The 27,441-nt window shown below is 56.6% G+C and overlaps 5 protein-coding genes across 9 annotated transcripts in view; 2 read left to right on the top strand and 3 right to left on the bottom strand.

Moving 5' to 3' along the window:
* Positions 1-2,885: 2,885 nt before the first annotated feature.
* Positions 2,886-5,994, bottom strand: LOC308198956 (selenoprotein Pb-like). Of its 2 annotated transcripts, none has more exons than XM_080602254.1 (5): positions 5,714-5,994; positions 5,003-5,223; positions 4,706-4,918; positions 4,423-4,558; positions 2,886-3,832 (listed from the first exon to the last, which is right to left on the bottom strand). In XM_080602254.1, exons 2-5 carry the CDS (start codon positions 5,203-5,205, stop codon positions 3,590-3,592), a joined length of 795 nt encoding a protein of 264 aa, XP_080458380.1. In that variant the 5' UTR covers positions 5,206-5,223; positions 5,714-5,994; the 3' UTR covers positions 2,886-3,589. The 2 variants fall into 2 exon arrangements, with proteins under 2 accessions (XP_080458380.1, XP_080458381.1); XM_080602255.1 differs by having other exon boundaries at positions 5,719-5,831.
* Positions 5,995-6,559: 565 nt separating this feature from the next.
* HPDL (4-hydroxyphenylpyruvate dioxygenase like) lies at positions 6,560-8,971 on the top strand. Its single transcript, XM_080602244.1, has 2 exons — positions 6,560-6,703; positions 7,311-8,971. Exon 2 carries the CDS (start codon positions 7,323-7,325, stop codon positions 8,499-8,501), a length of 1,179 nt encoding a protein of 392 aa, XP_080458370.1. The 5' UTR covers positions 6,560-6,703; positions 7,311-7,322; the 3' UTR covers positions 8,502-8,971.
* Positions 8,972-9,355: 384 nt separating this feature from the next.
* On the bottom strand, positions 9,356-14,290 carry MUTYH (mutY DNA glycosylase). Of its 3 annotated transcripts, none has more exons than XM_080602238.1 (16): positions 14,030-14,290; positions 13,692-13,813; positions 12,959-12,998; positions 12,542-12,615; positions 12,371-12,412; positions 12,212-12,283; positions 11,937-12,050; positions 11,671-11,768; positions 11,279-11,423; positions 11,133-11,208; positions 10,873-11,058; positions 10,575-10,720; positions 10,223-10,375; positions 10,027-10,077; positions 9,734-9,880; positions 9,356-9,666 (listed from the first exon to the last, which is right to left on the bottom strand). In XM_080602238.1, the coding sequence occupies exons 1-15, from the start codon at positions 14,139-14,141 to the stop codon at positions 9,776-9,778; spliced, it is 1,536 nt and encodes a 511-aa protein (XP_080458364.1). In that variant the 5' UTR covers positions 14,142-14,290; the 3' UTR covers positions 9,356-9,666; positions 9,734-9,775. The 3 variants fall into 3 exon arrangements, with proteins under 3 accessions (XP_080458364.1, XP_080458363.1, XP_080458365.1); XM_080602237.1 differs by having other exon boundaries at positions 9,356-9,643; XM_080602239.1 differs by lacking the exon at positions 10,223-10,375 and having other exon boundaries at positions 9,356-9,643.
* A 199-nt stretch (positions 14,291-14,489) lies between these two features.
* On the top strand, positions 14,490-21,241 carry TOE1 (target of EGR1, exonuclease). Its single transcript, XM_080602236.1, has 7 exons — positions 14,490-14,749; positions 14,824-14,864; positions 15,339-15,435; positions 15,562-15,720; positions 16,106-16,365; positions 17,764-17,935; positions 18,990-21,241. Exons 1-7 carry the CDS (start codon positions 14,630-14,632, stop codon positions 19,773-19,775), a joined length of 1,635 nt encoding a protein of 544 aa, XP_080458362.1. The 5' UTR covers positions 14,490-14,629; the 3' UTR covers positions 19,776-21,241.
* Positions 21,151-27,441, bottom strand: part of TESK2 (testis associated actin remodelling kinase 2) — a 77,233-nt gene continuing 70,942 nt past the window's right edge. For both annotated transcript variants that reach the window (XM_080602232.1, XM_080602233.1), the window contains exon 11: positions 21,151-25,921. In XM_080602232.1, the coding sequence (XP_080458358.1) occupies positions 24,915-25,921 (1,007 nt within the window). In that variant the 3' untranslated portion in view covers positions 21,151-24,914. The remainder of the gene's footprint in view (positions 25,922-27,441) is intronic.

Here is a 27,441-nt window from a genome sequence, read left to right as displayed (position 1 = left end):
CAACGTTACACAGTTCCCATAAGATCAGCAAAGTGCTGAGCCTTTGCCTTACCATGGAGGATTCTGTACCTTTCCAACAAATGCATTTACTGCGTTGGCCAGCAATTAAGTGCGTGAGAGGCACTGGGCGAAGACCCTCTGCTTCCAGGAGACACGCTCGCCTGCCGCGGCAGGTTCTAAAAGCACTGAGCGCTCCAAAAAGTTACTCAGCCCCACGCAGCCACCGGCCCCAACCTCACCGAGCTCAGCACAAAGCAGACCCCTCACACTGCCCCCCCTCTCCATGGCTGAAGCTCCCTCCCGTTAATTAGAAATGCTAAAATAACCGAGAAATTATTTTGTGTCTACATGAGCATGAATAAATGAACGTGATGCAGGGATGCAGCAGACAGGGACCAGCACCCCATCCTGGTCACAGCTGTTTTTCCAGGGTCCCCCATCTCTCCCCATGCAGGAAGCAGGAGATGGGTCACACGAGAACCCATTTGCCCTGCTCCAGCCTTTTAACCTCTGCATTTTAACACACTTTGCAAATGGTAATTAAAATGTAGATAACTCTGGGTGAGCAGAGAAGGGAAAAATTAAATGGGTGGGGAACACACTGAACAAACTTCACTTTTTCAAGATGAGAAGAAAAAGACCCTTAAAGGAGAGAAGATCCGTACAAATTCTGCAAGCTAGCAGACAATGCAGAAGAGGCTGAATGCTGGCCAAATTCAGACTTGAAGAGAAGCCCCAAAATGCTAACGATGGGGTGCAATTAACCAGGGAACAATTCTCCCAGCTGTGGCGGAGCACATCCTGCATGAAGGTTGGGGCATGACACCCGTGCACCGACTGCTGCCTCCTGCGATGGGTGCATTGCCTGATGGGCTGGGTGGCTGCATCCTGCACACTAGTTGGCTGGGTGGCTAAGAACAAAAATAATAAAGTCATGTAATTGTGTGATTTTCATCCAACAGCAGAAGCAACCCACCCCAGCTCAGTGCTGCCAACCCATGTATGTTAGAGCTCATGCGTGGCTGGCGGGGTATGTCTGGGATGGGTTTTCTGTAGGGCAGCAAGCAGCCAGGGGAGAAACTTGGAGGCCTTTGGAGGGTGGAGAGAGGCTATGGGGGAAACAGCAGGTCTGCTGGATGCACCTTTGTCCAAAAGCCAGAGCGGTTCCTCCACATTTTGGGGTGGCTCTGCTGTCCCTCTGCCAGCAGACAAGGTACAGGGCATGCTGTGCTACTGGCCTGTGAAATCCCAGCACTGGGCTCCATCCTGCTGGTGGCTTCAAGCCCAGCCAGGACCTGTGCTGTGCTGCTAGGGGCAGACACAGGGGGCCATGTCTGACACGTCCTCAGCTCCATCTTCATCAGTCCCCAGCACCATTGGCGATGCAAGGGACATGGGTCACCAGGGCCGGCTTCTCTCTGTGGCTGTTTCTCTGCTCTGTCCCAGATCCTTGGGCAACACCACAATGAAACAAGCCTGGACACACTCACCAAGGACGTCAGCAAGTTGGCCAAAGCCAGGGCAAGCTCCATCCCTCATTCCCCAGCTCCCAACCCACAATGGAGGCATGCAGATGCCATCCCCGCACAGCAGCAGCAGCCCCAGCCCATAGAGGCAAGCGGGGCCCGGCCGGGCTGGACTTTGTGGGTCAGAAACGCGTCGGCCTGCATTTATTTTCCCTAACAACAGCGATCTCTCTGTGTATTTTCGCTCTGTTTTCCTAGGCTCAGCTGCCTCCTCAATGAAATGTTTCCAAAGCAGCCCGGCCTGGCGGCGCGCCAGCCCCGGCTGCCAGATGAATGGGCGGAGGAGGAGGGACCCATTCCTCTTCTTGACACGGCATCGCTGCACAAGAGGCCTCTGTTGACATTAGGACTGGCTGTTCCCCCCTCTCCCGAGAGGATCTGCCCATCCCAGGCAGGAGCAGCACACGGGGCCGAGGCAGCAGGCTGACCAGTCGCGGGCACCGGGGCACCACGGCCCAGCCCTCGATGACAAAAATACGTGGAGCAGCATCGGTGTCACCCTGGTCGTTCGTCAGACACGCAGGACGTCACCCAAGCAGTGAGCTGCTGCCCCGTCCCCAGGCCGAAGTGTGTCGATAGTGAGAGCTTTGCTGCTGCCTTGCTGCCCGGGATGCTCACGGTGGGGAGAGGGCTCTGCCTCATCTCGTGGAAAAGAGGCCAAGCAGGCATCGATAAGATGAATTAGTTGTCTCAGCAGCACCGGCAAAATGAGCGAGAGAAGTGGAGCCCGTGAGGCCCGGCCTGCTTTGTTTCAATTACAGCAGCTGCCAGAAGAAAAAGATAACCTTGATATTGATGGCAGGAGCAGCAGACAGAGGTGCCCTTGTGGGCTGCTTGGGAGCAGGTAGAGGAGGAAGGGGGAGGACGAGGAGGAAAAAGGGAGGGGGAGACACAGAGCCAGGGAGCAGGGACCTCACAGATGGACTGATCCTGACCCACCTGCCCCCAATGCACCTCTTGTCCACCCCAACTCTTGCTCCATGGAGCCATGTAAGCAGAAAAGCCACCCCTTCGCTCCCCAGTCAGGCTGCGGGGCCTGGAGGGGAGATGGAGAGCTGGAGGGGGGGCATTGGGCAGGGCTCTGTGGTTAATGCCCTGCCCTGGGGGGACTAAGCTCTGGGCTCCCACCCTGCTGCCCCAGGGCAGGAGGTAGCCAGGAGGGTTGGGGAGATGGGGCTCTCCTGTCTTCAGCCCCTTTACCTCCCCTTGTCAGCACAGGGGAATGCAAATCTCTGCCAGCCGCTGCTTTATGGGGCCCAAATTCCCTTCCTGTCCTGGGAGAAAGCCTTGGGGCCACCCCAGCACTGGGCAAGACCCCCCACCCTTTTGGGGCACCCCCAGAGACCAGACCGGACAGGGTTCGCTTCACAGAGACTTTATTCACAACCTGGATGTCCCCATCCCCGCTTCTCCCCCAGGACCCTCACCCCCGTCCTCCCAGGGCTGTGGACCCTGGTCGCAGCCCCTCGGTTTCTGAGAGGGGACAAGGCCACCATCTTGCGGCCGCCCACCACCACTGCACATACCCGTGTGCAAGGCCCGGAGGGTCCCCAGGGTGCGACAGCGATGGGGGTACGGGGTTTGGGCCATGGGGAGCCACCCAGCAGCGCCCACTCCTAGTGCCCCCCTCCTCTGGGCTCACCCCGGCCCTCCACGGGCACCCATGGGTGCCAGGTCGGGCAGGCAGCACCCAGCTCTGGTCCCTCCAGCCCTGCCCTGCTGCTCCGTGCGGTGTCGGCCCGCGGTGACCGGGGACGTCCCAGTTTGCACCACGGGCTTCATTGAGCACGGAGAGGCAGGCGGCAGAGGAAGGGTCAGAACTGAGTCCCGTGGCCAAGAGCGCAGCACCTTTGGGTGTCAGAGGGGGATTTTCATCCCTGGTCACAGGGTGGAAACATGACCCACAGGGGGGATGCTGGAGGGGGCTGTCACACCAGCGCTGCTGGTGACCAGCGGCCTGAAGCGAGTCCTTTAACGCCTCTGGGAAGCGAGTTGGCACGCTGTGCACGCTACTGGGTTCTGCAAGGCTGCCAAGCCTGGCTTAGGGATCTGCCCAGCCTGGCTTAGGGATCGCGTCCCTCCTGCTTCTGCCCCTTGGGATGGGGCTGGCCATGATCTCCGTGGTGGTGGTGAGCATGGGCAGCAGGCCTGTGGTCCCTGCTGGCGTCTGGGGCTCTCTCGCTGCTGCCTGCGTGGTGGTGAGGATGGAGGGGTTTGTGCTGGTGGTGGATGGGGGCCTCTGACTCCTTCTCCTCCTGTTCAGGAAGCGGGCTCGGGGTTGCAGGGACCTCCATGGTACTGTTAGCCTGAGGAAAATAACACAAGAGCTGGTGTGTTATGGGAATGCACACACAGCCCCGCAGCAAGCTTGCAAGCATACCTGAGAGACGGTGTGAAAGCAGAACAGCACCCACACCGCAGAAATGGGCATGGGCTAGATCCATGGCTCTCTAGCCAGGACCCAGGGCAGGCAGGGGAGACCAGAGCCCACGGGGAACAAATCTCTTTACATACATCCCTTGGTTCAAGCTGGCTGTGCTCAAGGGAGTTCCTGAGCCAGAAAAGGGGCTTTGCATTCAATGTTTCTGGGTGGATTTTTCCTCTAGGAAGGGACTGATCACCCGCTGCTGAGCCCAAAGCTATGTGCTTTGCTTTGCTGCGAGCATGCCGCCTCTGCATCCACTGCCTGCCCCTTTCTTTTTTCAGGCCAATAGCCCGAGTTAGCTCTTCCAGGCCAGCTGTTACAGACCTCTGCCACAACCCCACGAGCCCCCTCCTCCTCACGCAGTGCCCCTCTGCACCTCTCCAGCTTTCAGCCCCCACCAGCCCGCTGCTCCCTGCAGCAAGCTTTCCTCCCAGCTGGCGATGAAGACCTGTGGCACCCACGGCTCCGTACCTCGTGGGTGCTGTTGGGGTAGAGGGAGCAGTTGCCGCAGAAGTCCTTGCTGTGGGTGAAGCGGATGGCCGACTCGACGTAGGGGAAGTGCAGGAAGCTGTAGGGCAGCTGGATGTGGAAAGCCAGGCGGCCACAGCTGCGGGGCAGAGCAGGGGACGAGCTATGGGGGCTGCACAGGAGGGAGACCCAGGGACGGGCAGGGGCGGTGAACCCAACCCCACAAGGCCTCCTTCCTTGTGGGGGGAGCCCTCCTGACACCCAGCCAGAGGATGGGGGGGCTCACCGGTCGTAGACGAGGAAGTCGTCCTTGTCCCCCCCCAGCAGCTGCCAGACGTCGGGCTCCTGCGGCTGCTGCTGGAAGACGGGGACACCCGCGGGCGCCTGGCGCTGCAGCTCCCCGAACATGGCGCGGGAGAGCGGCGCCTGCTCGTTGACGATCATGTAGCGGACGTCGGCCATGCCCTGCCGCGACAGCCTCTCCCGCAGGCCCCCGAGGCTGCGGGGAAGGAGGAGCTGAGGGGAGGCCGCCACGCCGTGGCCCGAAATGGCGGGGCTGGCAGGGGGGGGAAGCGGGCCTCACCTGTGGGCCTGCCGCAGGCAGAAGTGTCAGCTGGCCTTGAGCAGGGCCACCACCGTCACCTGCCCCGCCGCCTCCGCCATGGGGCTGGAGCCGTTGATCTGCCATGCCGGGGCCTCCCGGCACAGCCGGCTGCCGTTGGTCGCTCCCTCGGAGGCCAAGGCCAGCCCCAGCCAGGAGGCCAGGGCCAGCACCAGCAGCCCCATGCCGGCGCTGGCGGGGAGCTGGTGGGGGGAACAGGGTGTCAGTGCCCCCACGCCGGGGCTGTGCCTGCACGTGGGGAGTGCCCCGCTTCCCCCAGAGACCTCCTCTGCCTTGCTGACCCTAAAAGCCAAGCCGGGGGCTGGTTTGGGGAGCCAGGCAGCCCCCTCACCCCAGCCGCAGGGAGGGGGATGGTTTAACCTTCAGGCCTCCTTGAAGGTTCTTGGCACCCCACCAAGGGCGGGGGGGTTACACAGACCCTTTAACTCCTCTGCCCCCCAGTATCTGCCCTACTCACCCTTCCTCCCGCAGCCCCCTAGCCCTGCCCTCACCACAGTGTGCCCCATCCCACCACAGTCCAGCATGTATTATGGGCAGGGGGAGGATGTGGGGCTGGGGGGACAGCCTGGGGAAGGGGTGGGGGGGACATGGGGTCCTGATGGGAGGGATGTCCCTAATCCCCAGCCGTCTCCCCCCCCCCCCCCCCCCCCCCCGAGAACGAGCCCTCAATACCGCACTTGTCCTCGCTGCTGTCCTTTGGCCAGACCTCAGCTCCCAGCTCTCGGCAGTGCCCAGCTGGCCCCTGCCTCCCTTTTATCTCCTGACCACTCTCTCCGCCCAGGAGGGAGGAGAAGCGCCCGGCTGCAGCAGGGGGGATGCTCCCCGGCCCCCGCCGCCTGCCTGGGGACAGCAACAAGGCGCGCTCTGTCCCCACCAGGCCCTGCTGCCGCAGCTGAGCCCCAGCCGTGCCAGGGCAAAGCGGTGCCTGGTGCTCAGCTCACACAGCGGGTGCCGCAGCAAAAAGCCAGGCACGCGGCTCCAAAACCACTGCCGTGCCAAACGGGGCTGGGTGGCACTGCCAAGGGCACCGCTCGCCCCGCTGGCACCACGGGGGCCCCAAAAAGCCTGCCCTGCATCCTGGGGGTGCCGGGGCTCCTCGCCTTGCTTTGGGGGGGCCACCCCGTTGGGCTGTGGCCACTCTCATGTCGCATATTGACCATCAGGCTGTGTAGGGCCACCAGGGTCCCCCAGCGTAGCAGCCCCAAGCACCTCCTGCCCAGGGGTGTACGGAGCCGGAGCGTTCCCCCCCCCCTAAAAAAAACCCCACACCGCATTGCTCGCCGCCTCGGCCCCACACTGACATCTCCGCAAATATTTGAGCAGTTTATCGTCCGGGGGATCTGTACAAAAACACGATAAGCCGGGGAAGGGCAGCAGACATAAACACAGCTGGGGCAGCGCCGCGCGGACATCGGGACGTGGGGAACGGGCTTGGGAGGGACGGGGCTGGGGGGGGGGGGGGGGGGGGGGGCAACCCCGGGACAAAACGGGGGGGCCGGGGAGGATCGGGGCTGTCAGCAGCGACCCGGTGCCGAGGGGACAGGGCACGGCAGGGGGGCGGCAGAACGGGGACAGCCCCGGCGGGGGAGGAGGGCCCGGCTCCCCGCACCGCCCCGGGGCGGGCCCGGCCGCTGCCCCGGCGTCCCCTTCGCTCGGAGCCCGGTGAGCCGGCGGCGTGCGCGGGGAGAGCCGGGGCTGGCCCCGGGGAGGGCTTGGGGGGGGCTAAAGGGGGCTCAGCCCGGGGTTGGGGGCTCCCCATGTCAGCCCCAGCGGGGAATCGGGGTGGGGGATCTCTGGGGAAAAAACCCTTTATTTTTTGGGGGGGGAGGAATATGCGCGCGGGTCTCCCCAGCGCACCGCACAGCCCCCGGGGTTAGGAGCGGGGTGCTCGTGCTGTGTGCCGCTGTGGGGGCACATCTTTCATCCCCTACCCCCCACTTCCCCCCAGTCTCACAGGCTGCTCTCCGTGCAGCGCCCCATGCCTGCCCCCCGCCGTGACTTTAGGGCAAGGTCACTGCCCCACGCCTGGAGCAGGAGCCTTTCAGATGGAGCCTGCCCCGGCCCCTGTGTCCCCCCATCTGCCCGCTGCATTTCCAGCCGCTGGTACAGGCTGTCCCCCCGAAACCCTCCCAGCCTCCCTGCGACACCCCTGAGGGACACACGGCTGCAGAGGGATGCACGCAAGTGCACTTGGGCTCCGTGCACGGTGGGGGAACGGCTCCTTCCCGCGGCCGGCGAGCCCCCGCTAACCCCCGCCATCCTCCCGCAGCATGCCCAGGCCATGGCGGCCTCGCTGAGCCGCCCGTGCTTCGTCTCCCTCCACGTGCCCTACAGGCAGGGCTGGGCCCAGGACCTGGCCGCCTCCTTTCGCTTCCAGCCCGTGGCCGTGCGGGAGACGCCGTGGGTGAGGCAGCTGGCACTGCGCCGGGGAGCCGCCGTCTTCCTCCTCAACCAGCATCTGGCACCATCCGGGGCCTCCTCTCGAGATTTCCTCTATGATGTGGACCCCCAGCCCGCTTTGGGCACGGCCTCCAACGTCTGCTTTGAGGTAGAGGATGTGCCGGGGCTCTGCGAGCGGCTGCAGGGCCAGGGGTGCTCCGTGCCCGTGCTCCCTACCGAGGTGAGCGATGACGGCGGCTCCGTCACCTACGGCGTGGTGAGGTCCGTGGTGGGCAACATCAGCCATACCCTGCTGGACCGATCCCGCTACCGGGGACCCTTCCTGCCCGGCTTCCAGACCGTGCGGGGAGCACCCCGCGAGGCGGGGGACAGGGTGGAGATCACCGATTTCGACCATATCACCTACGTCTGCCCGCGGGGCGGCGCGCGGGCGGCTCTGGACTGGTACCAGCGCTGCTTCGGCTTCCAGCGCTTCCTGCTGAGCCCGCAGGAGAGGCTGGCCGAGGGCTACGTGCTGGGCGGGCAGGGGGTCGGCATGCTCCTCCTCGCCCTGCAGAGCGCCCAGGGCTCCTCGGCCCCCAGCTGCAAGCTTGTCCTCGCCGAGTCCCTCTCCGAGGACAGCCCGAACCAAGTCGACACCTTCCTAGCGCAGCACGGCGGGGCCGGGATCCAGCACGTCGGCCTCCGCACGCCGGATATTGTTTCCGCCACCAGGGCCCTGCAGCAGGCCGGCGTGCGGTTCTTCACGCCCCCCGCCACCTATTACAGCCAGGTGGGCAAGGAGGAAGAGATCCGAGGGGCCGGGCAAGACCCCTGCACCCTGGCAGAGCTGGGCATCCTGCTGGACACCACGGTGCCCGGGGAGAATGAGAGGCCGGGCACTGACGCCACAGAGAGCCCTTCCCGGAATTACTTGATGCAGATCTTCACCCATCCCATCTTCTCCGAGGAAACCTTCTTCCTGGAGCTCATTGACCGGCGGGGAGCTCCTGGCTTCGGGGAAGGCAATATTCGGGCGCTGTGGAAAGCTGTGCAGGTCTATATGGACCAGCGGCAGTAGAGGCAGCCTTCCTCCAGCAGCTCCCCTTCTCTCCATCCCAGCCCTGGGCCAATACGCCGCTGTAGGGCTTCCAGCGGGCACCTGGCACAGCCCAGGTTGGCAGGGACCAAGGGAGGTCTCCAGCACAACCCCGAGCCAACAACACCAGTGCAGCAGCAGGTTGCTTGGGGCCAGGTCCAGTGGGGCTCTGAGCACTCCCCGGGATGGAGGTTTCCTCCCCTTCCTTGGGCTCCCACTGATTTATCAGCCTTACATTAATAGCATTCTGCCTTAATTTCATGTGAATCTAATGAGACCTGTGCCTGCAGCATGGCTGCGAGCACTGCTGGCACAACAACCCCACGTGGGGGGATGAGGAGAGCGCTATGGACACTGCAGCTCACCACCACTTACCACCCAGAGCATCGTCAGCCCCCGAACAGGGAAAGCGACTGCCTCTTTGTCACCTAAATTAAAGAGTTAACCTGAGAGATCATCATAACTTTTTCTTCTCCTATTTAAGATTTGCTCAGTGCCAGGTGAGGATGAAAGGGCCCTTCCCAGTGCCCGAAGGAGTCTGTCCCCAGTCCTATGGTCCCTTAGGATGAGGCCACCTGCCCCTCTCATACATCCCCCAGGACCCAGGGGGTGTCCTGCTGCGGGAGGGCTGACAGCTGCCCTCCCAGGAGAGGTGCTCTGGGTGCCTTATCTGGGAGTGGAGGGGCTGGTGGCACCCAGGGGCATGGGTGCAATAGCCAGGACACCGCTCTCTCGCAGCCCAGACACGGGTCCTGCCAGCCACCTGCGTATCCAACCACCAGCAGCCTCAGCGTAGCAGAGCCACACTGCAGCAGAGACAGAAAATCACTTAAAAATTTAAAAACACCACCTTTCGAGATTTATTAGAAAGCCCGTGGCTTAGACTCAGTAAAAGCAAGTATCAAAAGGGCTACGGGAGGCATGAGGGTACAGCAGCAGCCCCAGGCGCTGGCTGGTGGCCGAGTTGCAGACGTGTGCCAGGGCGTGTGAGCAGCTGTGGCCGCATCCTTCCTCTGCCCAGGAGGGCTTAAGCTGAACAGGGAAGGCGAGCCCGGCTCCGGGTCACATCCAGCACCACGCTGGTCCCCTTGTGAAGGCAGGGTGACGTGCTGGTGGCCGTGGGGCTGGAAGGAAGCACAGGAGACTGCTACAGGGCCACGGTGGGACCCGCAGCAGCGTGGAGGCTGCCACCCTACACCCCCCTGCAGACTCACCACGGTGTGGGTGCCGGGTGGTCCCAGCTATCGCGGAGGGCATCACGGCGGGTTCGGAGCCCGGAGGAAGGTGCGGAGGGAGAGCTGTGTCCCAGGGCGGGTGCTGCCCGCTGCCCCTGGCTTCGCCCCCCGCTTCCGCTTGGAGCCCTGCAGGAGAGGTGCTGGGGCTGAGCCAAACCCCAGGGATCCCCAGGGGACCCCTCTGGGGTCAGTGGCAGGGAATAAGGGGGGGGAGATCCTGATTTCGGGGGCCTCCAGGGACAAAGCCAGCCAGGCAAATCCCCCACACCCACCGTGGCAGGGCCGCTCTCCTCCCCGCGCTGCCGCTCACACGCTCTCAGCACCTGAAAGGAGCACACGAGAGGCCAGAGCTGATCAGCACCCACGTCAACGAGCTGGGATGTCCCTGCAGGGGTTAGTAGGGTACCAGAGGTGCTCTCAGGACCCCAGGAGATGGAGGGGAGGAAAGTCCCAGCTCTCCCCAAACACCTTCTTCATGGCCGTGGACACAGCCGAGGCACGGAATTCCTCCTCTGTGACCCAGCGGGACGGGGAGGAGGCAAGGTCCAGGGTCACGTCCCCGTCCAAGGACAGGGAGTAGACCACATAGGTCTGGTGGATGTGAGAGAAGACGTGGACAACCTGCAAGGGGATGGGAAGACGCAAACTGGCAGCGTGCAGGGGACGCACCACTTGCTCAGCTGCCTCACAAGCACACTGCCAGGGCCCTGAAGAGCCGGGCAGGGCTTGGGAGGGGTGACAGCAGGGGACAGGAACCCTCCTCCCGTGCTACATGTCCCATGGCTGAGCATGTGGGGCTTGCTCTGTACCCCACGCTCACCTCCCCGATGAACCGCAAGCTCCCCGCTGCCACAGGCTGCCCTGCCCACGCCTGGAGGTGATCCACCAGCACCTCCCTCTGCTGCTCCTGCTGCAGACCCGGAGCCAGCGGGACGCTGGGGAACTCCCAGAGCCCGGCCAGGAGCCCTGGGGAGAGGGGAAAACAGGGACATGAGCCAGCAGGAGGCACATCCAGGGGTGCTGAGCCTCTCACAGCCCACAAGGCTCCTTTCCCGGCCCCAGCGCTCCCAGGCTGCTCTGCCCAAGTGCCCTTGTCCCCCTCCCACCGGTCTGGGTACCCGAGCTGGGTCTCTGCACGATCAGGTACTCCAGGGCCCCGCGGCGGCCCCTGCGCTCCAGCACGCACGTGGCCGTTTGCTCCACCCGCGGCTGCTTCTTTGCTGCTTTGCGGGGGAAGTTGGTCACCCCCAGGCTGCTGTCCCACGGCTCTGCGGCTGGGGGGCACAAGGGACAGCCCCCGACACCTGCAAACACCAACGCAAAGGTCACCGTGGGGCCCAGGCCCGGAGCCACCACCAGGATCGACCCAGGAGCTTACCGCAGTCCTCGACATCAGGCACCACGGGGAGTTTTCCCAATAACTTCCGAGAGGCCAAGGCCAGCTCCTTCTCCACCTGCAGGGAGGGGACACAGCTGGCAGCCCCCAGCAGGCTGCGAGGGAACAGTTTTTGGTGCCGTACCTACCCTGAGCCTCGCTCGGCAGTGCTGCTTCACGGGGCACTCCCCGCACAGCGGCGCCTTGGGCGTGCACACGGTCGCCCCCAGCTCCATCAGGGCTTGGTTAAAATCCCCCGGGCGGCTCCTGTCTACCAAGGCATTGGCCATGGCCCTGCGAGAAACAGCAGTGAGGGGCACGGGGCTCTGCATGCAGGGGGCCCCCCAAAAACTGCAGGAGTTGCAGCTCCTGCCTGCAAGGGAGGATGCTCCCATGTAGGCAGAGGTCACGCAGGTCCTTTCTCCCAAGCTTCCCAAGAGCTCCTGCACCCCAGCCTCCCCCTGCTGCAGGCTGAGCTCCCAAAAAATCCTGCCCTCGGCCACCAAGAAGCACAACCACACATCCCTCAGTGTTCCCCTACCAGAGGCGGTCGATGACGGGTGGGCTGCTGGAGTCAGCGCCGATGCAGCGCAGGCGGCAGAGGACGCGGATCACGTTCCCATCCACGACGCCGGTCGCCTGCAACCAGAGGCAGGGGTTACCACTTGCATCACAAAGCCACGGAGAGCCAGGAACAAAGCTGAGGGAGCCCCCAGCTCGCCAGGCCCAGCAGCAGGACCTGGCCAGGAGCGGGGCCGGGTGGCAGCGAGGGGAGATGTGTCCCTGCCGGACACCGGCAGCTCTCACCTGCCCGTAGGAGATGGAAGCGATGGCTCCTGCCGTGTATCGGCCCACCCCTGGCAGAAGCTTCTGCAGGTCCTCGGCTGTCCTGGGCATTTGGCCAGCCAGCTCGGACACCACCTGGGAGACAGGGCAGCCAGGGGCAGTTGAGCAGAGTGCGCACACGTGTCCCACGATAACAAGGGATCCCAGCCACGTAGCCTCGTGCCAGCAGCTCACAGCCCCAGTGAGGCAAAGCAGGCACGAGCCAGCACCCACCCAAATGCCCAACGCCCCAGCACCTTCCTCGCTGCCTCCTGCAGGCGCTTTCCTCGTGAGTAGTAGCCGAGTCCTGCCCACAGCTCATTCACCTCCTGCCCCAAGAGACACAGAGCAGTGTTAGGTTGGGCATGGAAAGAGCCACGAGGGCAGGGAGAGAACCCAACCCCAGCGCTGCTCACCTCCAGCGACGCCTCTGCCAGCGCCTGCAGCGTCGGCCACTTCTGCAGAGCAGGGGGAAGGTGGCAAGTGAGGGACGAGCGCAGCCGTGCTCTGCCCCTGGGGGTCTGCCACAGGCAGAGGAGAGGGGCTCCAAGTCAGGGACCTGTGGGCACTCCGTGAGGAGCACTCACCTGCATCCAGCGGTTGTAGTAGTCGATCACTGTAGCCACCTGCGTCTGCTGGAGCATGATCTCCGACACCCACACTGCCGGGAGCATGCAGGGGTCAGAGCAGAGGTGCCAACGCCACCCACACCCCTCACAGCATGGGCTGCGGCCACCCTAGTACTAGTACCAGTTACAAGCACCGCAGCAGCATCCATCCCACCAGGCCCCATCCCCACGTGCTGTCCCACAGGAGCTCCCTCAGGCCCAAGGCTGGCTCTCAGACTCCCCAGAGCCACGCGAGTGGGGCTTGGTGGCTCCTGTGGCCACGTCAGGGGCCCAAGCAGCTTGTTGTAAGGATGGGAGCTGAAGCCACAGACCTTCAGAAGGCCACGTTGTACACCCAGGTCAGTAATAACACAGGGTGCAGCCCCGGCTCCTTACCTGCATATGCCCGTCTGTTGACATCTGGCTCAGTTACAGCCTGAAAGGGGAAGAAAATGAGTGTAAGAAACAGGGACACAGCACCACACCACGGGGGGGGGCTGCATAGGGAATAAAATTGCCTATGGTGTGTTTTGAATGCTATATAGGAGCCTAAAAAAATCTTTCTCCCTAAGTGCCCAGAAGTTCTGATTTGCGGTTAATCAAGCAACGTCAGATTTAAACGTCACAGGAGAGCCTTGCAGCTCCCAGCACTACTCAGACAGACGCTGCTGTAAAGCTGACGCCCACCCCTGGCCCCCCGATCGCTGTCAAACCACCTTTCGCCAGGCCTAGCACAGAGCCGGTAAGAGCTGTAACAAAAGCACTTGGCAGGCTTAAAGCAACAGCAGAAAACCCTTTTGACTGCTGTAGGATACCAAAGGCAGGAGTAAAAAGTGTTCAGAAGACAGCTGGATCAAGTGAGAAGTGCTCAGGCTCAGAGACTAAGAAGCATGGCTCCTACCACCTTATGCCCCACGTTACCGTTCACACTTGGGTACCTGACCACAGACAACCCATCACAAAACTACCGGGACAGCTGGAGCACGATCCCATCTCCACCCCCCACCCCCCCCCCCCAACCTTCATGCAGTTGAGGAAAGCATCGCCTCGACAAAGACACCGCAGTCAGCATCACTCCCTCGGGGCAAAGGGATGGGTTCCCCGCTACGGCAGCTCTGCCTGCCCTTACCAGCACCCTCCAGGGCAGGTCCCGCTTGCACTCGTCGTACCAAGCCAGCAGGCTGCCCCGCAGCGCCTCCACCTCAGCGGGGTCCCCGAAGAGATGCAGCGCGGCTGGCGGAGCTGGGCGCCCTGTTGGGAGAGCACCGCGGGATCAGGGCGCAGCAGGGCCGCGAGAAAAGACCGGGGTGTGTGTGTGCGTGTACCGGCACAGCACCCCCGGGACCCCCCCCACAAACCACCGCGGGGCGCGGCCACACCGAGCCCCGGAGGGGACAGCGGGCACAAACCGGGCTACCCGCCCCCAGCCACCCCCGGCTCCCCGCAGCCTCCCCGCCGTGCAGGCACCTCCGCGGGCCGCTGAGCCCTTGCTGCCTTCCCGGGCCGCGGGGGCCGCCCCCCTGCCGCCGCCACCGCCCCTCCGGAGCCCCCGGGCGGCCGCGGCCCGCAGCGGGCCCATGGCGGGGCCGGGGGGCTCCACGTGCGTTTTTCCCGGGAAAACACCCCCCAGCCCCGCCCCCGCGCGGGGACGAATCAGAGCCCCGCCTGCCCCGCCGCAGCCAATCGCAGCCGGGCGCGGGGGAGCGGCTTCGCGCCCTCCCGTCTACAGGAGGCTGCGGGGAGGGGGCGTGGCCTCATGGCGCGGCGGAGCCAATCAGAGCGCGGAGCGGGAGGAGGGGGAGGTTATCCCCGCCCCTTCTCCCACGGGTCCTAGAGGCCGCACCACAAGGCCCTGCGGGGCTGCCCCAGCTAAACGCCTGTCAGTTCAAAAACTAAATTTAAGGCAAAATTCGGCTTTGGAAAGCGGAGAAAAAAAAAAGAAGGGGTTAGAAGGAAAGGGGGTATATTAAAGGGGTCCCAGCACGGGGCGCGGCGCCGAGCGAGGCGAGCGGCGGGAGCGGGCGGCACCTGGACAGCCTCAACGGGCCAGGCCCCAGGGCGGCCGTGATGGCGGCGGCCATGTCGCGGCGGGTGCCGGTGGTGGACGTGCAGAGCGACAACTTCGCGGAGCTGTGGCCCTGCATGGTGCTGGCGCTGCGCTCCGCCACCTTCGTCGCCGTGGACACGGTGAGGGGAGGGGGGGGAGGCGGCGGGAGGGCTCCGGTGGGCGGCCGGGCCCGCTGACGGCTGTGTCCCCGCAGGAGCTGAGCGGCCTGGGCGCCAGGAAGGCGCTGCTGAGCCCGTGAGTGGGGCCGGGGGGGCACCGGGGGGGCTCCGGGGGTTACCGAGGGGCACCGGGAGGGTACTGAGGGGCTCTGGGGGTACCGGGGAGGCTACGAAGGGCACCGGGGGGGTCCCGGGCGGGTTCGGGGGGTACCGGGGGAGCTCCAGGGGGGCTTCAGCGGAGGGTACCGGAGGGCACCGGGGAGGCTCTGGAGGGTTCTGGGAGGGCACCGGGGGGGTTCGGGGGGCACCGGGAAAGCACCGGGGGGATTCGGGAGAGTACCGGGAGGATAAAAGGGCTCCGGAGGGTACGGGGGGGCTCCGGGGGATCTTCGGGGGGTACCGGGAAGGTTCCGGGGGGGCTCCGGGGAGATACTGGGGGGTATCGGGGGTGGGCCTGGGCCCGGTTCCCTCCCCCCGGGGCGCCGCCCGGCCCCCCCCCGGCGGGGTTTCGGGGCGCCGGGCCCCGGCAGTAGCCTCCCGCCGCCCGCAGGTGCATCGAGGAGCGGTACCGAGCCGTGTGCAGCGCCGCCCGGACGCGCTCCGTGCTCTCCCTGGGCGTCGCCTGCTTCAGGCAGCTCCCCGGCAAGGTAACGGGGGCGGCCGCTGGGCACCGGGAGCGGGGCCGGGGCCCGGTGCTGTGCGCGGCCCCTCCGAGCCGCCCCCGGCTCCCGTGGGTGCGTGCAGGGGGCTCTGAGCCTCTGCTCCCTCCGCAGCCCGAGCACACGTACCTGTGCCAGGTGTACAACCTGACGCTGCTCTGCACGGAGGAGTACGTCGTGGAGCCGCAGTCGGTGCAGTTCCTGGTGCAGCACGGCTTCGACTTCAACAAGCAGTACTCGCAGGGCATCCCCTACCACAAGGGCAACGACAAGGTACGGAACCGCGGCCAGGGTGCACGCCCTCGTCCTCATCCTTCCTGTGAGTCCCTGCTCTGCAGCTGACTCGCCTTCGTATGCCTCAGCATGCTCTCCTCCAGGCTTCTGGGGAGGTTCTGGTTCCCCAGGAGCCTCATTCCCATGTCTGTTATGTGAAGATAGGCCCAAAAAAGGAACTTGAATGCAGTGTATCCTTCTTACCTTTCTCCTATTTTATATCCAGTCTCACTTGTTGCAGCTGCTCTTTCAATTATTTGGGCGTTTCTTTAGTCAGAGCAGGTCACGGCTGTAGGCACTACACTGCTATGACAGGCCCTAAGGATTTCTGGTGTGAAAGCACGTCAGTGTGCTAAGGCTTGTTGAGTAATCCCTCTTCTTTCAGGGCAATGAGAACCAGAGCCAGAGCGTTCGGACTTTTTTCCTGGAACTCATACGAGCGAAAAAGCCTCTCGTTCTCCATAACGGCCTGATTGACCTGGTCTTCCTGTACCAGTGCTTCTACGCTCACCTCCCAGACAACCTCGGCACTTTTACTGCTGACCTCTCGGAAATGTTTCCAGCAGGAATATACGACACCAAATATGCTTCGGAGTTTGAGACCCGCTTTGTGGCATCCTACTTGGAGTATGCTTTCAAGAAGTGGTGAGTGGCACACCAGTACTTAAAGCTTTGGGGTGAAAGAGGGGGGTCAGCGCTCGGTTTATTTTTTCCAGGCAAAGGATTTAAGTATTTGTGTTTTCTCACTGACTGAAGACTGCCCTTCTGTGCTTCCCATTTCTAGGATGGGTGCTGAGTGCGTACGGGTGCAGCTGGTAACTCACTGTTCAGTGGGCAGCAGTGGAAAGAGTATTTCAGTGTTCTGCTGGCAGTAGTTTAAACCACAGTGACCTCATTTAACCTTATTTGACTGAAAACAAGTTGATTCACCGTGTGGCCCTGGTCCAGCATTGCCACAGGGATGCCAGCAGGGACACAGGCAGAACAGAGCAGATTCCCTATTAACTCAGCGAGGGAGCAGGGCTGTGCCTGCAGAGCCTTCTGTAAGTCAGGTTACGTAGCAAGGGGGGTCCTCCCTGTCTCCTGACGCTGACTAGCCCTGCCACAAGTCCTTCGTGTGAGACTCTCACTTGCAGCAGGCTCCAACTCCCATCACTTGCTTCCAAGCAAAGGTTTGCTCTTGTTCCAAGGCTCTTGTCTTGCTTCCTGCCCTCAGCTCCGAGGGTATCTTCCAGGTGAACAAGTTAGAAGCAGCAGCGTCTGTTCTGTGTGTCAGTCTGGGCCCCGGTTCTGCACTCGGCGCACAATTTAACAAGGCCGTGGCAGTGGTACAACCCCTTGAATCTGCTAAACCAAAGTCACACCGTGTGCAGAGCAGAAATGGTATTTTAGTGGCTGTTTTGTATCAGGAAATGCCATTTTGATAGGTCCGAAAATATTCAAGATGGTTCTTCTCAAACATAAAAATACTTTTCTTTTTTTTTTTTTCCTGACAGGATGAAAACACTTTTAAAATGGGTCTCTTAAAAATGTTTTAACCTGCAGATCTAGTTACCTCCAAAGCTTTTGGGCCTTTTAGCCAGCCGTTGGGACAAAATAGTTGTTTTTTCATGAGATGGAAAGCATTTCTCTGTTGTCTACGTTGCCCAGGTTTGATGTGTCTGGGTGGTGGTTGCTAGGTACACTGCAACTCCTCGGGCATTTCCTCTTTGTCCATTAACATCACCAGGACTAACACATCTTACTGCCCTTAATATTTAACACCAGGAGAGGTGTCCCCCTCTCCCATAGCTTCACCAAGGACACTGTTGTCCCTGCCTGCATTTAGGCATGAAGGGAAACAGCATTTAAATCAGCACAGATGGGACGACTTACTAAATTTCTGTTCCCTGGGCTGACTTTCTTTGCAGCAGGCTGTCAGACCAGAGCTAGAGCTCAAGAGCAAGAAACGAGAGGAGCTGAAAGTTGGTGCAGAGCAACGTGTTTGCACCAGCTCTGCCCTGGGGTATCTTTGAGTTACCTGCGTGCTCTTGTGTGTTCCAGCAAGCGGGAGAACTGCAAGCTGAGGGACTCCAGCAGCCAGCACCTCACCGTTGAGTTCTGCAACTACCCTGAGAACATGTCCCACTACATTGACTATCGGCACTGCTCTCTGGAAGAAGCAAGCCACAGTGTGGGAGGGGCAAATAACGTGCCTGTCTGTGAGAAATTTTCGGTAGGTAACATGAATCCCTGCTTCCTACCTGGCTCTGTGGAAAAAGCCACACGTGGCCAGAGCAGGTGGTAGGAGGGCACCTGGGAGCTTCTACTTGCTTGCTTCACGATACAGGGAAGATTTTCAGGCTTTGTGTGGCTTTGGAACTGAAAAGGCAACAGCACGCTCTGTTGTGAGGCAGTGAATTTCACAGGTTACATTAGAAGCCAAGATTCAAAGAGATAATACAGCCCTAAATAAACGGATGGTGTGTTACAGTACCCCCTGCTGTCTTGGAAGGGCTGTAAGTTCTAAGCGAGTTTGGTTCGTCTTCTGAGCAAGAAATGCCTCCTCTTCCCTCTCCCATATCCCAATTAGATACAGAAAGTATTACCTGTCCGCAGCCTCTGGGACCGTAGCACGGTGTGACCCACAGCACCTCAGGTCCAAGCGCTGTGACAGCAGTTAGCAAAAAGCCCATCACAGCTGGTTTCAGATGCTTCAGGGGAAAAAGGAGCTCTTCCAGCTGACATTACTGTCACAGAACAGCATCAGTTGGGAAAACCTCTGGAATTTTCTTACTGAATCACCACCTCAGAGTTGCTCGCGGCCTCTCAGAGTTGCAACAGAGTTTGGTGAATTTTCAGCATGTTTAGGGACAGGTTACAAAACCCTCCAGGCCCCTGTTCCACTGCTTGATCGTCAGAATTTCCCATTACCACTTCCTCAGCCCCATCTTGTCCATAACCTCTGCTTTAGGTAGCTGCTGCCAGCAATCAGGTACGTCCTGTCCCTTTAGCCTCATCTTTTCCAGGTGAGCAAACCCAAGGCCTTCCTTGGCCTCTCGTACATCGTGTGCTCCATCGTGACAGCTCCCCGCTGCGCTCAGTGCAGTCTGTCAATTCCTTTCCTGCGCCGTGGGGCTGTAACTGGACACGGTGCTCCGGACACGGTGCTCCAGGCACAGCCTCACGAGCCCTCGAGTAGAGTGGAAAATGACCTCTGCTCCATGTTACGGTGATAGGCTGCTGTAACCAGGAGGCCAGTGGCTGCAGACTTCTCTCTTTCTCCTTAGGCCTACGGCTGGTGTCCAAATGGGGTGAAGTGTCCCCAGTCGCATAACATCGACCTCATAATTGACGAGGACGACAAGCTTTCGGAGAAGCGGAAGAAACGCAAACACAAATGGAAGCGGCGGAAGAACGTGGAAGAACCTGCAAAGGTGCTTGAACAGGAAAGCTTAGGGAAAGAAATGGAGATAGTTCAGAACGGGGAGGAGGGACCGCCGCGAAAGCAGAGCTGCTATGAAGCTGCTACAGAGGCCGCGGAGATGACACCCAACGATGATGACTGGCCACTGGAGGAGGAAAACGCCACTGCCATGGCACCAGAGGCCAGCTCAGACACCAGCACACATGCTAGATGGGAAGAGGATCTGGGGAGCACTGAAGAATGTGCTGACATGAGCCCTTCTGCCAAGGGAAACACCTCTGACAGTGACCAAGTGGAAGGGAAGTCAGAGATCCCTTCAGGAGCAGCCTCAGCCAGTCCCCCAGACAGCCCCAAGACTGAAGCAGCGTGTGCTGCAGGAAAGCAAAAGGAGTCCCAGGAGCTCCCTTCGCAGGGGGGCATCCACCGAGCTGGTTTTGATGCCTTCATGACTGGCTACATCATGGCTTACGTCTGGATGCTCAAGAAAAGAAAAAGCACAGATGGTAGCACAGAGCCCTGGTGTCCGGACTGTCATAATAAACTGTACCTGAGCGGGAAATCAGTGCCACTTCAAATAGTGAAGAGCTCCTTTTCTAAATCTTCCAAAGCTCACAGCCGGAAGATGAAGTTAGCCTGGGACAGCACATAAAGCTAGGGGACTCCTGGCTGAACTGGGCTTTTTTCCCCCCAAGTGTTGAAGTTCTTTATTCTATCAAAAGTTGACCAGAAAGGGAGCAAACTTCTTATCTGGGGTTTTGTTTTAACTTCTTGACTAATTAAATTGCTCTCAGTTGGAGTTCTCCCTGGTACACCTTAGCAGCACAATGGGTGGTAAAGGCACAGGTAAGGTTGGAGGGAGGAGAAGCGCACTTCAGCTGCACCCAGGGCTGCAAGTGGCAGTAGTGATCTGCACTTAAATTGGGTTTAAAAAGGAAAAAAAAAGCCTAGGGTCATCTTTCTGCTAAGACCTTATGATAACTACTTCAGCACAGGTTTCACTTGCAGAAGAAGGGCAATCCATTTAACATAAGAGGAGAGAGAGGCCAGAGCACCCCACTTAAACATCCTCCCAGATCTTGCCTTTGTCCTTACTACTCACTGCCAACTAACCTAGTTTAGAGGAAGACAGACCTTTCCAAAAGGATCAGGTGCTAAAGGTCAAAATCTACCTTACAAAAAGGTGTGGGAGGGCCCAGTTGTCACATGCAATTAGTTTGATAGAAAATGCTATTAAACAGTCAGGGGAGGAAGATGTGATGCTTCTGTCACACACCAGAAGAAAGCAGGCTAGTTCCTCAGGCAAAGCACGTATTTTCATGAATCTTTAGGCAAGCGATACACTGCCTTCAGTCACTGCTGGTAGGGCAATTCATTATGACACTCATAATTATTCCCTGTCTTTCTAATGAAGTTGAGAAGGAAAAAAGTGTTTATTTCTGTTGTTGTTTAAAAAGTGAGAGAGCTGTTCCACCTAATATTTGTACTTTAATTTTGGTTACAACATAAATGAAACCTTTGCTTCTACAGGAAAAAAAAAAAGTAGAAAGCTGTGCTGGGCTAGCTGATTCTAAACAATGGCAGATCTTTTACACTTCCTAAAGAGGGGAAGATACAGTGGGACTTAAAGCCAGATGTGGTCCTCTTAAACCCTGGTGCGTACTTCCCCTGCTTACTGAAGCTAGGCTGTAGGGCTAGGACACTGCAGTCACAATGGCCATCTCCCTGCAGGCTGAGAGCTACCAAAAGCATCTTGTCTTGTAGGTCACGAGTTGCTGCCTACTCTTCTGAGCACTCTAAGGCAGAGTAGAAAAAAGGCTTTGAGTCTCATGGATTGAGTAGTGTTAACACTTCAGGAAGATGCGGGAGAGAAATAACACAACAAGGATGACAGGTGTCCTTGTTTATAACTCAGCACCAAGTAATGATACCATCTCAAGACAACCATTAATATCATCCATAGCTTAAGTAAGCATTTGAATCAACTTTTTGTTTGTTTGTTTAACCCAGAAGTGTCCTCTTAATCACAAGACTCCACCCTTGATTTTATTTTTATTTTGAAAGCAAGATGGGAAAGTTTACAAAACCTGACCAAGAAAAAATTATGAAAATATTTAACTGGATTCATCTTTGGTTACTTCTTATTGCAGTTCCAATAAAACATACACCATTTCTATAGTTCAAAAAAAAAGTCAGAAGGTCAATCAACATAAAAACGAGACGTGCTTTCTTTACATATTCATAAATATCCACAATATTAGAAAAGTTGTTTTGCAAAGATTTTTTTTCTGGCAGTGTTAACTTACTATTATACACAAGCTACAAACTTCTTCCTAAGCCTTTAATTACAAGTTCAGCTATTTACAGTCTGCAAAATATTAAGACGTAAAACTCCTTCATAAATACGAAAATAGATCATCTTGCAAAGATCTTTATACTTAATCAAATATCTGGCTGCCCCTCCTCCCAAAAAAAAGGTTACTTGTTTTGCATAGAAATGTAGTGACATGCAATATAAACAATAGCATTAAGTGCAAACAGGAATTATTCAAGTGTCTTTAGTCGTACTGGCAAAAAATACCAATGTTCTGTTACACAACACATTGATGCCTTTCCAGCAAGTAGAAGTCTACTAAAGCCCCTTGTCTGCACTGCTTCTGAGGGGCAGCAATTCACATGCATCCTCTTAGTTGCATTTTATCAACCTGCAACCACACCAAAAATAGCTTATAACAGACATGTAAATGAATTCAACGTAGAAAGATTTAAAGTGAATTAAAAACATTTTTGATCTCTTCAGGGAACCTAGCAACGTGTAGAAAGTCTTTTAAAAGAGCAAGAATGGCTCCTCTAAGAAAGTCAAAAACCATGATAAAATCCAATCACGATAAAACTTTGTCACATCACTATAAAACACGGAGTTTGCTGACCACACGTTGGTATTTACGTTCATCAGTAGCTGTCAGAAAATGGCCCCCAGTAGAAAAGCACCTTCAGATGGGCAGAAAACCTAGGAGTACTCGCTAGGTGCAACCTGGATTCAGCTTTGCACAACCAAAGGGATGAGACTTTGAGAGTGCCAACTGCATCCAGACCCTTGGAAACGCCGTGTTTGAGCAGGCATTTAGCTATTTTAAGACGGCCTTTTACTCCAGTTTCATGCACGTGCCTCTTTTCCCATGCAGACCAAGAATGCAGGAAAGGCCTGAGCCTTTGGTATCCCTTGGTATTTCTCTTTCTGACATCTCCCCCTCGGTACAAAGAGCTAGAAAAGTTGATAGATGTGCCCTGTGTCAGCTGGCTGCACTCAGAGTAGACGCTTAGGGAAATAAAAATTTAGCTGTGTTGCTTTGTAAAAGCCATTCAGGGCAGGGAAACGCTTTAAGAGACAGTGCTATAAGAGACAGGTGAGGTCACTGTGACAGCTGTTTTAGAGGTTTTGCACTCTGTCAGAGGGCAACAGGCTTCCCAGCGAGGTGTCAGCTCTGATGACCAGGGTAATGCAAGCCAGAGGCACGCACCTGTGCTCTGCCGAGGCTGCGCACGGTTACAGGCTGCGGGACAGCTTCCTTGTAGCCTGGGGATCCAGAAGTAAACCATTCCTTGTTATTGCTTGTTTGTCTGAAGTCACACACCTACATGCATCTTGTGACAACAGAAGCTGGTGCTGGTGGTTTCCCTCCTGAAAGATTACAGTTGTATAAAAGAAAAAGAGGAAAAAAAAGCAGGCACAAGGCAGGCAGCCAGCTGTCAGTTGAGTTGTGCTGGCCAGTTCCCTGTCCTCAAAGGAAATTACACGCACACGATGCCAGCCCTTCAAGCTGCTCTGCACTCTGCAGACGGGATACACAAGACAAGCTACCCTACACATCAGCACCTTCAAGAGGCAGAGAGGTGTGAGCCACAGGAGGTGATCTTGGTAAGGATGGGCATTTTTTAAACTGCTGACAGCTGCCTAATGCAGCAGAGACTGTGCTAAGTAACTAAAGGACACTTTCTCATTTAATTCTTTGCAGCCGTTACAAAGGGATAACTGCCACTTAAACTGAGAGACTTCACAAGAGAAAGTCATAACTCACAGAATAGTTACCTACACCTCCAAAAAGCTCAGTATCTCAGCCAAGAAAGAGCTTAGGCTTTCTTCTTCATCCGTTCCCTGAGATGGGAAAAGAGTAGGAAAAGTCTTGCTTCCATCAGGGAGTACCAGCTTACATTTTCCATCCTTACATGAAAGCAGAAAGAGTGTAACAGACTACCTGGATGAAACTGGACTTCCAACCCCTCAGAGCCTACTGTATCACCTGCTCAGTGATCAGGCAATGAAACCTCAGTTAGGAATGATAATATAGGTTAAAAAAAAAAAAAAACAACAAAAACCCCACATCGTTGTAGGCAATGATAGCAGAAGGGCAGGATGTGGAACACATCAACACAGAACAAGCTTTCCCATGCATCTCATCCCAGAGTGGGGATCTCTGAAACTGGTTCCAGCAAGCAGCTTTGAAGCGCATGCTGCTGCTGCTCCTACAGCTACCTGCTGGTGGATGGAAGAAGAAAAAGAAATAAGTAGACAATCCTGTTTAGTGACAGGAGAAACTAATGAAGATAACAGATTCTTTCTGTAGAAGAAAAATAATTGGGGACAAGCTAATTTTTTTTTTTAATTTGACAACTCAAAGCCCTTCTGTTAAGTCTTCTGCAAAAGCACTCGTGGCTGCAACACTGCTGGCAGCTTCCCTTGAGCAGGGGATTCCTGTCCTCCACCAAGCAGTCTGGTTTTAAATAAGAAACCCTAATTACTGCGCTGGCACCAATGAAATAGGATGTCCTATCAGAAAGGGAAGTGAATGTGTCCCTTCTATCTTAGTGATGATAGTCAGCTGTTAATCTAGATGCTGTATTTATCTATTCTGCAGAAAGAGATCATGGTGTCCATTCAGCTCTTCAGAGATAAGAGCCCCAGAGCTCAGTACAACTGGCACTTTCACTGGCAGTTTCTCAAGAAGCCCAGAAATGTCAGCACCTGGAATATGGCTCCCCTCTCTTGTGCCCTGGGCAAATCTTCCTCCACATCTGGGTCAAGACACACGAAGAGCTGTGCGAGAAAGCGGTGCTCAGTGTCCTGCTTCCCTGCACTAATGCATCATTAATAAATCCCAAGGGAAACAAGAAACACCAGGGAACAGGTTGTTCTTGTTAATTGGAAAGTACTTATCATGTGACTCAGCCTGCAGACGGCAACCAGCATGAGGGCTTTTGTTTCTGAAAGAAGAGCTTGTTTAATGCTGCAGCACAGCTCTGCTCAGCACAGTTCTAAAAGATCTGTGCCCATTTCCAGAACAGAGGCTCTGATTCGCGTGTACTGCTTGCAGAATGCTAATGCAAAACCTGCAGTAGCTTAGAGCAGCTGGTCAGACAGAGGAAAAGGGAAAACCTACAGTTTGCTCTTTCTACCCAATGTGGAACTTAAGGCCTTGAAATGCTCCATGCTGGAATCCAGGTCAAACTCTTTACGTGGTGCCTGCTTCTCGCTACTACCGCTTGGAAGGGACTTCGGGGCCCGCATGGACATTCTGGCTGGAGTAGTTCCCCCTCCTAAAGTAAATCAGGAAGGAAGCATAGCTTGAAATAAAGTTAAAATAATCAGTCTCTCCAGATGCTGTCCGCAGCTGTTTGACAGCCCATTCTTACCATCTGCTGGGTCTCTTGAATATGAAACCCAGCACCACAGAGAAACAGAGTTTAAGTGACTGGGAACAACTCCAGGATGTGTTCCGTTTGAGCCCTCTCTTCATATGCCACAGGTCGACTGCGTGCTGCCACTTGCTGAGTTGTTGGAGGTCTGAGACAATGGGGCAGTGCTGTCCCCATCGTGCTCCCTGAACGGCCGTGCCTCTCTCCTCGGCGCCGTGGAAGGACTAACACTGAACAGAGACTTTGTAGACTCCAGCAGTGTATTTTTCAGTAGGTCATCTTCCACCTCCATCTCTTCAGAAGGGAGACAACCGGCAAAGACCTGTGAGGAATGTCCCTCAGAGTTCACTGAATTCTCAGCTGGGAGCCTTTTGTAAGATAGCGGCTCAGGCTGGGCCAGCGCTAATGGTTGGTTACATGCTGGATCTTCACACGTGTTCTCAACAGGGTAAAACCCATTTTCCTCCTGAGACACTGGCCCATCTGAACAGTCCATATCTTCCTCTTGTCCTGGTACAGGAAGAAATTCTGACCTGTGAGGCTTGGCTTGAAAGGGAGGAATCTCTGACACACCGTATTTACTGCTACTCAGGAGTTTTTGCCGAACCTCTGCACTTAGCTGGGTTGGGTCACATCTGCTGACGGTTGAAGACAGTCCACCAAACAGGCCATACTCTTTGTGTGGCAGTTCAGGGGAGACTGGAAGTGATCTGCATTTCCTCCCGGGAGGGAGGGAAAATTCCTGCCAGTCTGTGCTATATGCCTGCCGGACCTGGGACTGACTGGCTTTCAGGCCACCTCCTGCCTCTGGAGAATGCAAGTCAAACACAAGAGAGATCACAGACTTGCTTGGCATGTCAAAGAATTTTATCTTTCCACCCTTGAGGTCCTCCCGTGCACTGAAGGGATTAACTTTCCGGCCTAAACCTTTGCTTGGCGTATAGTAGGGGTCCTGTACATTTATCTTCCTGGAAGGCTTGCGGGAGAAGATATCCGACTGACTGCGTGATAACCAGATATTCCGACGCGGACGGGGTGACTTGGGTGGGATCTTATCGTCCAGGGAACTCAAACGTTTTACTCCTGGTCCTTTTTCAATTGACCCTGAGTGGAAGAAGAGAAACACCTTTAGCTTAAAGGAGCAATATGCCCGCATGTCTGCTCCCTCACAGAGCCTTCACAATAACTGTAGAAGAAAAAGGTGCACTTCTGGTGTTCCAAAGCATCTTCCACAAACACATTTGCTAGTTACTTACAAGTTCCTGCACATACACAATGACACCAGTCTTCTCCCCAGTGTACCACTGGTTTCAAACTTGGAGATTTGGCATCCCTGTCCACAGGACCTTTTAAATGTAAAGCCAGTCAAAGCTACATTTAAAACGTTCTCTGCTCTTCATTCATACCTCAGACCGATTAAATGTCACCTTGAAGAACTGAGCAAACTCAAATTCAGTTAATGCCATCTTACTTGTCTAGACAGTGAAACTGGACTGCTTCTCTATTTTATAATCAAATTTGCCACACACATTATGGGGGATGCAAATTTAGCATGCCAACACTGTCTTCAGGATAAAAAAAAGGGAAGGAAACCGTACAAAAATCTGAAAGGAATGAGAAAGTCCTTTCAGTCTTCTATGCAAACCCTGTTTTTTAGGACTCCTTCAAACCTCTTCGCTGCCTGTACGCTGACACAGCAGAAAGTTCATAGAGTGGTCTTGGAGAAGAACAATTTGCATGTTTCTATACTTATCATTGTGGTTTCCAGATGAGATCGCCCAAGATCTGTTGATGATACTGACCATAAAAGAAAGCAAATACAAAACAGTCACCAAAGAAATTGTGACATTTTCACCGTGATGGGAAAAGTCTAAGACCAAAATAAATGCCCTCCTGATACCAAGAGTTAAAATCATTCCAGCCTTGACTCAGTACGTTATCCAGTACAGAAATTAGGGATACATGAGAATTTAACTGCAATGAGTAGGAGTTAAAAAACTTCTACATATGTATGTGTATGCATGCAAATAAGTATGCGCACACATGAATAAAATCAAAGTTTATCACTACAACTTGATGGGAAATTAATAGTTGTTTTGGAAAAGACATTAATTTCTTGAGTGTTTGGGACATGCAGCTGCCACTGGCTTTCAAGGTGCCTCTGAAAAGCTGTGGTAGAGTAATAACAACTGAGTGGATGTAATGAAATGATATTTCCTTTTGATTACAATTTCCAGAATGAGCACATGGACTTCTGCTTTTCCCTTTAAATACTGCCACAGTTTAGTCTATAGGTGCTCCACTGAGGAAAGACTATGCAAGTCAAAGAACTGCACGTAACACTTCTCCAGGAAGATGCAAATCTGAGCCTTGCTCCAAAGGGATAATGCCAGGAAAACCAAAAAGAACATTGTTTTTTCAGCCACGCCTCTCAGATGCTTTCCAGGTAGGGGAGAACTATGACATGTGCATGCTCCATGTGGTTTGAAATAACTGATTTTAAAAAATATACAGTTTCATGTATGCATCTATATTGTCTGTGTAATATGTTTTACTGTACTCTAAGTTTCCAACACCAGAAATCTACTAATAGAGAAGAAATCTCAGTCAGAACATGCCCCCAC

This window comes from Anser brachyrhynchus, assembly GCF_964034855.1.
Source record: "Anser brachyrhynchus genome assembly, chromosome: 8".
NCBI lineage: Eukaryota > Metazoa > Chordata > Aves > Anseriformes > Anatidae > Anser > Anser brachyrhynchus.
Note: the sequence above shows the minus strand (reverse complement) of the source record. Positions and strands in the feature narration are given on the sequence as shown.